General features: G+C 49.4%; 1 protein-coding gene across 1 annotated transcript; it reads right to left on the bottom strand.

Moving 5' to 3' along the window:
• Nucleotides 1–11,789, bottom strand: CLEC4F (C-type lectin domain family 4 member F). The gene is made up of 7 exons (XM_007453429.1): nucleotides 11,729–11,789; nucleotides 10,792–10,908; nucleotides 10,374–10,469; nucleotides 7,199–8,317; nucleotides 1,849–2,000; nucleotides 785–903; nucleotides 1–145 (listed from the first exon to the last, which is right to left on the bottom strand). Exons 1-7 carry the CDS (start codon nucleotides 11,787–11,789, stop codon nucleotides 1–3), a joined length of 1,809 nt encoding a protein of 602 aa, XP_007453491.1.
• Between the last annotated feature and the right edge of the window lie 1,150 nt (nucleotides 11,790–12,939).

Raw genomic sequence — 12,939 nt, 5'->3', positions numbered from 1 at the left:
CTACATCTGGCCCACGGGCTTCTTGCAGACCCACTGGTAGAGGGCGGTACAGTACATGTCATTCCACTTCCGCTGCATGTGAACACAGTCTTCCGTATGTCCATTCTCGTGTAGCCAGTTGTCCGGCTGATTCTTGTCCCAAAACCTGGAAACAAAAGGGCTTTATTCTGCTAGATGAAAGAAGTGTCCCTTTGCCCTGCTGTGGCATAAGGAGCTGAAGTGACACAGGTCCCTAATACCCTCGTAGCCCCAGGATGGGGACAGTGGTGCCCTCAGGATGGCTCTGCTGAAGTTGTCCTTAGTTACTGAGAATGGAGGGATGGGAAGGGTGTCTAAAGCTGCAAGTCCCCACCCAGAATTCATATTCAGATACCTTCAGATGGGGGCAAAGCTCCTTGGGACCAGGCCTAAGTAGTAGGGTATAGGATAGGCAAAAACAAACAAAACACAACAAAACAGAAATACCCACTCATAGGCTGCCTGCCAGCCCCAGGACCTGTCCTGTTCTGACGCCCCCGTTTAGGGGTCCAGGCGAGGATCACAGCTATGCTGGTGTACACACACATCATACACACACCACACACATCATACACACACACACACACATCACCCACACAATCATATATACACACACTTCATACACACATCACACACACACATCATACACATATATCACACAGAACACTAACACTTCATGGGCAGGGATACACACACAGGACAGAGTCTCTAGCCAGACCTGCCCAAGACAGTGCCTGGGACGGCACCAGACAGTGGCTGGACTCACGCACTGCTCCTGGCACTATTGAAGGGTGTGCCATCCGCCCAGCGCCAGAAGCCCTGCAAACCGCTGTCAGTGAGGCCAATCCAGTGGTAAGAGGCACTCGTGAACTGTATCAGAAATGCCTGTGGAGGAAAGGCAGGGTCGTGTGACCTTGTGTGAGAAGCTTGTTCACCAGGCCGCGTGGAAGAGGAGTCCAAGCCACGCCCTCCCTAGTCCCAGGGACATGACGCCCACTTTCCAGGAGCTGGGCCCCCTCCCTATGCGTTCCATGGTTTTCCAGATCTAGGGCAGCAGCCAGGTCACCTCAGGGAAGTCCAGCTCTCCCATGTTGACCTGGTGAGGAGTGTGGCCTTACTGGGGCAAAGACAGATCTGGTCACAGTTTTTTTAAGAAGATGTGTTTTACAAAATAGCATGTCCTTTGACGGACAGACAAGAACAGTCTCAGGAGAATCACAAGGGTTGGACAGGTCTGTAATTTGACCAAATTTGACCAAACATTACAGGTCTGTAATTTGACCAAATTTGACCAAACATACAGTGGGCCCTTGTCAATAACCCTAGTAACTTCTGATAAGAACCTTCGGCATATGGGCCACTCTGGGCCTCTATTGCCTTTGGTGGTCCTCAAACTCATATGTGTGTCTTGTCTTCCCAAGAAGCCTGCATCTTCCGCTCATGGGCCCTCCATAGCCATCAGATGAACTGACATTAAAATCAAGATTGACAACTAGAGAGGAAGACTGTGAGGAAAATGAGGGAATGGGGAGGGAAGGTTGCACCTGACACATTAAGGGCAGTCACCTGGTGCCACCACCCTCTGCCCTTCCTCTCTGCTGACTCCTCTGGGTGTCTCCCTCATTCACTGAGGACATTGGGGTTTGCTGTCAGTGCTTGTACGTCCAGAGCAAGATGCTCATCACAATTCAATAAATATTTGCTCCCTGACTGACAGAGGAGGCATGAAGATCTCTGCCATGCCCACTCCAAGAGGGGGAAGGCCAAAGCACCAAAGTCCCTGATGCCACATCAACCCCAGCAGCACCACCCCAAGCCCACAGCTCTGACCTGCTCCTCCTCAGAGGTCACCGAGGCCAGGTGGGCTCCCTGGGACACACAGAACTGCTCAGCCTCCTGCCAAGTCTTCTTGACATGAGAAAAGTAATACAAGCTCCCACTGTAGGACTTCCAGCCTTGCAGGATCAGCTGGAGGAGTTGATCTGGAGCAAAGGTTGGGGAGGAGAGAGAACCAGGAGTTGGCTGTGGATCCTGATCTGTCCAGGGGCTGACCACTGAGGGTCACAAGCCCATGCAATGCTTGATGCCCAGTGCTACAGGGGCACGGTCTGGGGGGGTTCACCCCCAGCCCACTACCCAGCAGCAGCTCAGGACATCTGGCTCCATCACTCCGGGGATATTCAGACAGCTCTGCTACCCAGCAATGCTCTTTCGAGGCTCCTGCTTCCTAGCTATCCTACCCTCTTTCCCAACTCATTGCTATCTCCTGACAGTTCTCTGCACCTGGATTCCTGCCATTTCCCTGGACGAGTTCACAGCCAACCTGTAGCTTCCCTCATTTCCTTGATTTCATCTCCATCCACTTCAGCTGCCCACACCCAGGACCACACTTGGGACCTTTTCATCCCCTGGTCTGCCTGACCTCACAATTTCAGACTCTAATAGCTCACCCCGTGAGCACACGCCCTGATTCGTTCAGCTGTTTCATCTCTCCCTGTCCTGACACACTCTCTTCTTTAACATCATCATCACAGCTGCTTGAAATGGTGCCAAAATAAACTCACTTATTCATTCATCTATTCTTCTGTTCAACATTCCTCAACTTCTATGAATCAGGGACTGTTACAGAGAAATCAATAAGACATGATTCATGCCCTCAAGGAAATTGCTGTCTAGTAAATGAGACAGATGCTCAAAAAGGCGTTGAAGATGCATTGATTGAAAACCATTGCATGTTAGAGGCACAAAAGAGGGTGTGGTCTATTCACCTGGGCTGGAAGTGGGGCTCAGGAAGGACACCTTAGATGAGAGGTCACTTGAGCTGAGTCTTAAAAGACTGAGGAAGAGTGTTCCAGATAGGCAGTGCCAAGGAGAGCATTCCAGGCAGGGGACAGAGTAGTCGCAAAAGCATGAAGGTGTGAAACAGCATGGCATAGCCTGATCTGTTCAAGTACTGGAACGATCAGTGCACAAGGGATGGGAAACGAACACAGACAGGTTCACCAGCACAAAATCGCACATCCCATGTAAAGGAGTTCGGAAGATTTTTCCTGTGAGCAGTGGGAAGCCCTGAAGGGTTTTAAAGAAGGATCATGATATGCTTAGATTTGCACTGTAAAAATGTCAACCTGGTAATGGTGTGGATGCTCAACAGCAAGAAGGCAATCTTAATTGGGCCAGAGACACCAATTACAACACAATTGCAATGTCTGAATAATAAATGGTGAGTGTGTAAACCAGGGGTTTTCAAAGTGTGGTCCCAGGACCGGCAGCATCAGCACCTGGGAACTTGGTAGAAATGCTGATTCTCAGACTCACCCCAGACCAGCTGAATCCAAAATTGTTTTTTGACAATCTGCATTTTTAACAAACTCTCCAGGTGATTCTGATACACTCCAAAGTCTGAGAAACAGCAGTCTAAACCAAGGACTGGTAAACTACAGCCTACCAGCAGCTTCTTTTTATAAATAAAGTTTTATTGGAACACAGCCGTGCTCTTTAGTTTATAGACTGTCTTTGCCTGCTTTATCATTACAACAGCGGAGATGTTGCAACAGAAACTGTTCAGCCAAAAGCCCCAAATATCGACTGTGTGGCCCTTTAAGAAAAAGTTAAACTAATGGTTCTTAGCCCCGACTGCCCATTAGAACCACCTAGGGAGCTTTTTAAAAGACTCTGATGCCCAGGCTGCATCCCAGAATCACCCCTCTCCCCCAAAGAAAAGTCAGAGTTCTGGAGGTTCGTTCCAGGCATCATTTTTTAAAAGCTCATTGGGTGATTCCAGTGTGTCCCCAAGGTGGAGAAGCATTGGTCCGTACCAAAGCTGTAGCAAGATATAGGAGGGAGTTAAGAGGACAGCATAGGAGAGTCATTAAGAAGGGAAGCCTTCCAGGCTTCTGACAGAGGGCAGCAGAGCAAAACAATAGAGTTGGTCCTCAGTGCTGTCTGTCAAGCCCCTCATTTGTCAGCCCCATCTTTTCCGCAGATGCTCCAAATGGCCCCCTCCCTCACAGCTCCCTCCCTCGTCTCTCACCAGGGACCTCCTGCTCTACAGAGACAACACTAAATATCAAGCTCCCTCAGTGTCATGTACCCACATCTGCAAACCTGGGTGAACATCTCCTTCCACACCTCCTCCCCTCCCAGCCTCAGAGGTTCAAGTACTACCCCAACCCTTCAAGACCAATCAGTCGGCTGTGCATTTCATTCTCTCCTCTCTCTCTCCTTCTATCTCCCCCCATCCAACACTGTCTCCCCAACCCCACCCCACCCCCGGGTCTCTCTCTCCTTCAATCTTCTCCCTCTTTGCTGGTGCCTTTTTCTGACCCGCAGATCAAGCCTATCCTAATTTAGAAAAACCCTCTCAAGGAAGTTCACCAAAATATTAGCAGTGGGTTCTTATTGTAAAAATAGACATTTTTACAGAAATGCAAGTTGTCATAGTCTCATCTTTCTATTTTTCAATATTTGCCACACTGTCTATAATTAATATGTAAGCTTTGTGATATTAGTATGAAAGATACAGGTTGTTTTTTAATCCCTCCTTCTACCCTTCCATCCCCTTCACCTTGGCCTCATCTCTTTCCTCTTCTCAGCTAAGGCCCCTGAATGACTTGGGCACCTGATCTCTCATTCACGCCCCACTGACCATGGTCTGGCCTCCAGGCCACATACAACTCTCCACTGAAACTTTATTCCAGTGACTTACTAATTGCCTGAAGTTAGCGGTTGCTTATTGATTTTTTACCTGGCCTCTCTTAGATATTTGCCAGAACTAGCCACTCCCTTCTTGAAATGCTCTCCTTCCTTGGCTTCCCCAACTGCACATCTCCTCGTTATCCTGCCTCCGAGACTGCCTTCTCCAGTCTCCTTCAAAAACACCTCTTTCCCTTCTTGCCACCTAAAGGTTGACCTCCTGTTTCCACCCTCAGCCTCCTTCTCACAAAGCGTTTTATCTCATGCAAACTCCCCACTCCCACTGCCACAACCAGAACCAGCATACCCAGGGCTCCTGCATCTCTGTGCGCAGCAGGTCCCCTCTCCTACATTCCAGACAGCCTGCAGATCATGGCCACTCGAATACCCCCAAAGCATCTCAGACTCAGCATGTCCAAATCTCGCTGCTTGTCTTCCTCTTTTATTCCCTGTCTCAGCCTGGAGACCAATCTAGCCAGGCTCCTTGAAGCCCTTCGATAGATCCTCATTTCCTGAAGGACAAAACCCCAGCTCAGGGACGTCCCTGGTGGTCCAGTGACTAAGACTCTGTACTCCCAATGCAGGGGGCCTGGGTTCAATCCCTGGTCAGGGAACTAGATCCCACATGCCGCAACGAAGAGTTCGCATGCCGCAACTAAAGAGCCCGCATGCCACAACTAAGATCCAATGAAGCCAAATAAGTAAACATTTTTTTAAAAATTTTAAAATATATTTTAAAAAAAAGAAACCCAAGCTCAGAGGCCTTCCACATCTAGCTGGTGTCTCTCCAGGTCTGCCTCCCTTCCTCACATAGTGTTTTTCCAGCCACAGTCATCAGCCCACTAATGGGTTGTACTGAGGTTGTAGGGTTTTTTGGAGAATAGATTATAAAATATTAAAGTAGATTATCATCTATTATAAATAATAGATTATAAAATATTACCATTCATGTGGTAAAAGTTTTGCTTTCTGAAATGTGTGTGTGTGTGTGTGTGTGTGTGTGTGTGACACATAATTATACTGGGTCACAATGTAAAATGGATTTCATGCTGTGGTTACATTCAAAACAGTTTGAAAGCCACCACTCTGGCCCCTGCCTACTGTCTTTTCAGCCTGTGCCTCATTAACCACCCACTTGGCCATAGTCTAGTCAGACAGAACCGCCTGAAGTTTCTTGAACCTCATGGTTCACATCTCCATGCCTGTGACCTGCTGTTCCCTTATCCTATCTGCTTGGCGAGCACCTACTGGTCCTTCAGGACTCAGTTCAAGGGCCAAATTACCATCGAAGCATCTTTTGATCCTTTCTCCCCCAGAAGATTTCCTCCCCCGTTGGAAGATCCTTGTCTACACCAGGGGACATCAGCCCGGAGAGGATCCCTTCTTTTCCTTCTTTTTTGCTCCTCCCCAACCCCAGTTTTTAGACCTGCTCCCAACATAGCACCTCTTACGCCTTTTGTGCAAGGCTGCACCACCCGCCTGCAAGCTTCAAGGGTAGGCATCACATCTTGTACGTCTTTATGCTCCTGACACATCCTAGGGCCTCAAAACATTTTTGTCAGATGAATGCAAGAATGCTGGGTACTTAGTTAAATGCGTTATATGTGTTAACTCATTTGATCCTCACTGTGAAGCAGATATTAGTGTCTCCACCTTGCAGATGAGAAAAGTGAAGCTCAGAGAAGGTGAACAACTTGCGGAAAAGCACAGCATCTGGGCTATAGCAGGAAGTCGGAAATAAGGCTGTCTGGCCCTGCTAGCACACTCTGTCCCTATTACACGCCTCCACCAGATCTCATTTGTTTCCCAAATGTTTGTTTTGTCACTCTGGTCCGATGATAAGCAAGGATTATGCCGCCTTTGGTGGGGTCCAGACCCTGTCCAGCACCCACACTTCTTCCCCGGAGGGTACACGTGGAAGTAATCAAAAGGCTGAAGGGCCATAAAAAGAAACGAAACTGAGCTATTTGTAATGAGGTGGGTGGACCTAGAGTCTGTCACACAGAGTGAAGTAAGTCAGAAAGAGAAAGACAAATACCGTCTGCTGACACATATATATGGAATTTAAGGGGAAAAAATGTTATGAAGAAAAAACAGGAATAAAGACACAGACTACTGGAGAACGGACTTGCGGATATGGGGAGGGGGAAGGGTGAGCTGTGATAGGGCGAGAGAGAGACATGGACATATATATACTAACAAACGTAAGGTAGAGAGCCAGTGGGAAGCAGCCGCATGGCACAGGAATTCCGGATCGGTTCTTTGTGGCTGCCTGGAGGGGTGGGATAGGGAGGGTGGGAGGGAGGGAGACAAAGAGGGAAGAGATATGGGAACATATGTATATGTATAACTGATTCACTCTCTTATAAAGCAGAAACTAACACACCATTGTAAAGCAATTATACCGCAATAAAGATGTTCAAAAAACAAAAAAAGGCTGAAGGGACAGGAGACTCTACCCTCCCCAGGACCCCCTCCAACTTACTTTGGGTCCTCTGGAGCTGCTTCTGCGAGGCAGACGCTGCACGGAAGGTCTCCAGGCTACCCTGCTCCTCCTGGATTTTCGTAGTCATTGCTTTGGTGTTCTCCAAATCCTCTTTCAAGCTGTGGACCTCAGCTCTGGCCTCCTGCAGACTTCTCTCTAACATCCGGGTCTTGGAATTTAAGACCGCAGCATCCTTCATTCCTTGTTTTAAGGTCTGTATCTCTCGGCTGGCGTTTCTCAAAAGACCATCTAACACCTGAATCTTGGAACTTAAGGCAATGGCGCTTTCTAGCTCTGTTTTTAATACTCTCATCTGAGCGTCTGTCTGTTCCAGGTGACCATTTACTGTTTGGGTCTGGGCAGTGACAGTTTCCAAAGCTCTTTTTAACAGGTGAATCTCATCGCCAGCCCTTTCCAAATGACCTCTTAATACCTGAATCTCAGCACTGGTGTTGCCTAAACTGCCTTTTATAAAGGTCTGGGTCTGGGAGCTTAAAGCATCTGTATTTTGCAGACTTCCCTTTAGCTTCTGCATCTCAGCAGTAGCACCTTCCAAGCTACTTCTTAAAACTTTCTGCTGGGCCCTTAAATCATTGACACTGTCCAGACTGCCTCTCAAAACACGGATCTGGGCATTAACATTCTTTAAACTACTGTTTGCCAATCGGACCTGAGCATCTGCCGTTTCTAACCCTGCCTTCAACACCTGGATCTCCGTGTTGGCATTTTCTAAGCCTCTGCTTAACATATGGAGCTCAGCGCTAGTGTTTTCTAAACTGCTTTTTAAGAAACTCTGGATCTGGGAATGTGAAGCTTGTGTCTCTTCCAGATCTCCCTTTAGCTGCTGCATCTCAGAAGTGGTCCCCTCCAAAGAACTTCTTAACATCTGGGTCTGGAAACTCAAGGTGCTGGCATCCTTTAAGATGCCTTTTACCATCTGGAGGTCAACACTGGCATTTTCCAGATGACCACCGATCATCTGGATCTGAGAACTGACATTGTCCACTCTGCACGTCAACATCTGGATCTCCACGCTCCAGGTGCTGGAATTCTCCACGTGCCCTTTAAACATCTGGATAGCCTCTTGCAGCTCTGCCTCCCTGCCAAAGTGGTAGGGATCTGGAGGGAGGAAATGGAGAAGGCAGCTAAGAGGCCCATTACATAGGGAAGCCATTCATTACATGGGCCAACCAGAGTGTTCCTAAGATTTCCAAGGGAAATGTCTATGGCACAGCCCTGAGTTCTCCTCAAGCAGCCTGTAACCACCCAGACCCTGGGAATGGCCGCCTGAGAATGTAAACTCAAAAACGAAATAAAGGTCTACTTAACTATCCCATGTGAACTGGGGAGCAGAAGGATTGAAATACTTGCCTACTGGATTATTTTGCCATTGTAATTGAACTTGAAAATAACTGATTATATCATTGACAGCTGTTGATGTTTAATTCCACTGAAATTTCACCACTAGATGGGTCATTATGGTAAAGAAAATAGGTATGAATAAAGCCCATATTTAGTCCTACACTGTATTTGTACACTAAGCGTGAAGCCTCTTGATACACAATTTTTACTACCTAAAAAACATGTAGGCCAGGGCTTCCCTGGTGGAGCAGTGGCGCCTGCCGATGCAGGGGACGCGGGTTCGTGCCCTGGTCTGGGAGGATCCCGCATGCCGCGGAGTGGCTAGGCCCATGAGCCACAACTACTGAGCCTGCGCATCCGGAGCCTGTGCTCCGCAACGGGAGAGGCCACAACAGTGAGAGGCCCACGTACCACAAAACAAAGAAAAAAAAACAAAAAACCACGTAGGCCACAAACATAGAAATTTTCTGATCACAAATCCATGGGGTGAAAAAAACAGAAACAAAATAAAATAGATACCCGTGGAGGAAGCATTCTGCTCAATGCACAAGGCTATGGTGGAAGTCCTCCAGGTGACACTGAACCCTGAGCTGCAACAGCCTTTTAAAGGGCTGGCACCCCCAATGTTATGTAGGGCAAGGGTCCCTATAGAACCATTTGAGGATGTGGGAGACCTGAGTGAAAGGCTTTGGTCATTGGGGTCATTCAAGGAAACTCTGTAGCCCCTTCCATCTGCATGGCCTTTCCCACCACACCCACCTGCAGCTGTCTCTGGTTCTTCTAGCACCCTCTGTGAACCTCATGAGCTAGGACGAAAGTTCAGACATTCATGGTGTGAGGCTCCCATTCCAGCCTCCTTTCAGGAATAGGGAGAAGAACCCAAGTAGGCAAGGACCCTTTCTGGAGGATTCCTGCCCTATTTCTAAAGCCCTGCCTAGGTAAGTGTGTGAGACCTCAGCCACTGTGCTGAGGTAAGACCAGGAGGGCCTTAGAATCAATGGAACAGAATAGAGAATCCACACATGTATGGACAACTGATTTCCAACAAAGATACAAAGGAGAAAGGATAACTGTTTCTACAATTGTATACCCATATGCAAAAAGAAAAAATGAACTTCAAACCATACCTTGCATCAGTATTCAAAAAATTAACTCAAAATTAACCATAGACCTAAATGTAAAGCCCAAAAACTATAAAATTTCCAGAAGGAAACATAGGAGAATGTCTTTGTGACCTTGGTATAGGCAGATTTCTTAGATACAGACCAAAAGGACAATCCATACAAGAAATAAAAAATGGATAAATTAGACTTTATCAAAATTTAAATCTTGTTAAGAGAATAAAAAGACAAGCCGCAGACTAAAAGAAAATATTCGCAAATCACATGGCTGATAAAGGTCAAAAGAAGAGTATGTACTATAAATCCTTTTATATAAAACTCTAGAAAAAGCCGAGCAATCTATATTACAGCAAGCAGGTCAGTGGTTGCCTGGAAACAAAAGGAGAAGGAGAGGGAGGATGACAAAGGGTACAAGTGAACTTTGCGGGGAGGATGCTGAATATGTTCATTATCTTGATGGTGATGATGTTTCACGTGTTTATACATATGTCAAAACTTAGTTTGTAGGCTTCAAATATGTATACCGTATTATGTGCCAATTATACCGCAAAAAAGCCATTAAAAAAAACACAAGATAATGCCTTTCTGTGAGGAGCGTGGCCCTGAGGGTATCAGGGAAGAAGCATGTCCAAAGGGTCTGGGCATCCAAGGTCCCAGCTCCCTCCCACTCACCCCCTACTGTGGCTACTTACAGTTGTGTGCCTTGAGGAACTGCCCAGTACTGTTGTCTTCCGGAAACTCTTGGAGGGAGGCGTATGTCTCCAGTGCAGGTCTTGGGTGCTGTAGAGCTGAGATACCCCATTCCCAGGTCAGCATAATCCCTCAGTACTGAGCCTGGAGGAACAGGCTGCCCTACCTCCACTTAGGGCTCCAGAGGGGATGGGGGAAGATGGCACCAACGACCCCTCAGAGCTCCCCTCATGGGCCTCATCTCTTGGGAGGCTCCCCTTGGACAGGCCTTGGTCCAGTCCCAGGAAAGCTCTGGTTTGGGCCTGGGACTAGAGGTGGAGTGACCCTCCTGGGAGTAGAGGGCGTACATCTGGGGCTCTTTGGGACCTTGATGCAGGAAGGAGAGAGAGTCAGCCGAGTTCGGGTCACCTAGGAGCTTACCCACAACGAAGAGAGCCACAAGAGAGGAGACCACGGTCGCGGCCGCAAAGGCCAGGGTGGCCTGCAAACACCTCGGCATCTTGGGGGCTGCAGGAGCCACTGCCCCGGGGTCCAGCCCTGCAGGGGAGAAGACAGGGTCCGGGTCGAGACTGTGCTGTGCGGGCAGACAGGCTCCGCCCCTTGGGCTCCCTCTCCTGGCTGTCCGCTGGGGCTGAGAACACTTGCCACACTTACTGTGCTCGGAGACGTGCACCAGGGCTCGTGGAGGCTGTGGTAGCAACATAAAGGCTAAGAGAAGACCACAGTCCGGAGCCTGGAAGACGTGCACAGGGCACAGAACCTGGCGCAACCAAGGTGTCGTTTGAATGAAAGCAGAAAGAAGGGAGGGAAGGAGACCCAGCAGGAACTCTGACCTCAGCACCCCAGGGCCAGCCTTGCTCTATGGATCCTGACCAGAGTGAGACGCAGAGCCCTTGGGGGCTGACATGGGTCAGTCCTGGAGCCTCCCCGGCTGGGTCAGAAAGTCCCCCATGGGTGTCCTAAAAAGGGCTATGCCTGGGAGTCTGGGGGCTGAGTGTACAGGGAAACCCACTCGAAGGGGGAGAGACGACAGCCCGGAGTCCCTGAGGCCTCATGGGACCAGCCCAGTGTGCAGAGATGGGGTTCAAAACCAGGTCCCCCTAAATTCAAAGTTCACTCTCTTTCTCTTGCCAGGTTGCCATCCCCAAGGAAAAGGGTCCGGGGAGATTTCACATGGAGACTGGGTGTGGGCCGCAGGCTCTCTGTCCTCACCTGACGCACTTTCTGCCCTGCCTGCTAATTCTGGAAGCTGAGCCAGCACTGAGCCTGCCAGGCAGGGGCTGAGGAAAATGGCGGAGGGCTGGGCCCAAGCAGGCCGGTCCCTGGCGAGGACGGGCTGGGGCCCCAGTTTTCTCACCTCGGGAGCACAGGGAGACACTCTGGTTGCCTGTGCAGAAGCGGACCTCGTCACCCCTCATCTCTGCTTCCTTCATCCTCCAGTACTACTCCCTGCCCCGGGCTCCTAAAGGTCACGTTGCGGGCCAGCAGTGGTGGGAAGTGAAGCTGCGATACCCAGATTTATATGCTCCTGAGTCATTCCTAACCAGCTCTGCCTGCCTCCCTCCGCTGCTGACTTTGCAGAAGCGCCCCATCTGGGCTCTTCCCCTCAAGGCTTCCAGGCGCCAGTCTGCACCCCTATTCTCCCTCTCCCTCAGCACCAGCCTCTGCCCTCCCCTCAGGCCCATCCTCCCCCTCTCCGTGCTCCAGTGTAGCCCCAAACACTAACCTCTGCCCCAGTGTCACAGACACTTTTCACCGGCCACTTAGGAGGGGGTCAGGGGTTCCTTCTCAGCTTTGCAGAAAAAACATCCTTGTGACCCATGGCTGACTCAATCCCAGCCCCAGACGCTCTTAAATAACAGGAGGTCAGGTAAGGGAGGAGGCTGGGTCAGTCAGTGTAAGCAGGTGTTTGCAGGTCAAAGGAAGGGCTGAGGTGACTCTCTGCCCACTCAGGACCTCACACCTGGCATGACAAGAAAGGGATTCTAGTGGAATAAAAAGCATATTTCATCTCAGTCCCGGTCCCTAGAACAGAGCTCCTAAAACCCTTGGAATTTTCTGAGTGACAGGAGTGTCTTTTGTTATTCAAAACAAACCCTTTTCAACAACACTTGAGTTTATGCTAACAAGGGGACTGAGAATAGACCCCTAGATAGCTTCTAGATTGGAGATAGTCTCAGAAAGACTAAACTCTCACCTCTCTTATTGGGTTATAAAAGCTCATAAACACCAAGAGAAATTCAAGGAGTTTTCAAGAAGTTTCCTGGCTGGTGAACACGCCCACCTACTAGAAGGGCGTTGCACCCCACCTCCATGGGGACATAGGCTCCCATGCTGCCAGGCCCCTTCTGTACCTCTGTACCTCTTCGTGGGGCTCTTCATTTGTATCCTTCATCATAAACTTTAATAGTAATTACAGGGCTTCCCTGTTGGCGCAGTAGAGAGTCCGCCTGCTGATGCAGGGGACACGGGTTCGTGCCCAGGTCCGGGAGGATCCCACATGCCGCGGAGCGGCTGGGCCCGTGAGCCATGGACGCTGAGCCTGCGTGTCCGGAGCCTGTGCTCCGC

The sequence above is a fragment of the Lipotes vexillifer genome, unplaced genomic scaffold (genome assembly GCF_000442215.2).
Source record: "Lipotes vexillifer unplaced genomic scaffold, Lipotes_vexillifer_v1.1 scaffold253, whole genome shotgun sequence".
Classification (NCBI taxonomy): Eukaryota; Metazoa; Chordata; class Mammalia; order Artiodactyla; family Lipotidae; genus Lipotes; species Lipotes vexillifer.
The sequence above is the reverse complement of the archived record's forward strand: the minus strand, read 5'-3'. Positions and strand labels throughout refer to the sequence as shown.

Coding starts and splice junctions, on each gene's coding strand:
- CLEC4F (XM_007453429.1), bottom strand. CDS start 11,789: ATGAGGGGTGACGAGGTCCGCTTCTGCACAGGCAACCAGAGTGTCTCC. Junction 10,470..10,791: donor TGTGGCTCTCTTCGTTGTGG/GTAAGCTCCTAG, acceptor GGGGTATCTCAG/CTCTACAGCACCCAAGACCT. Junction 8,318..10,373: donor GTTCCTCAAGGCACACAACT/GTAAGTAGCCAC, acceptor TCCTCCCTCCAG/ATCCCTACCACTTTGGCAGG.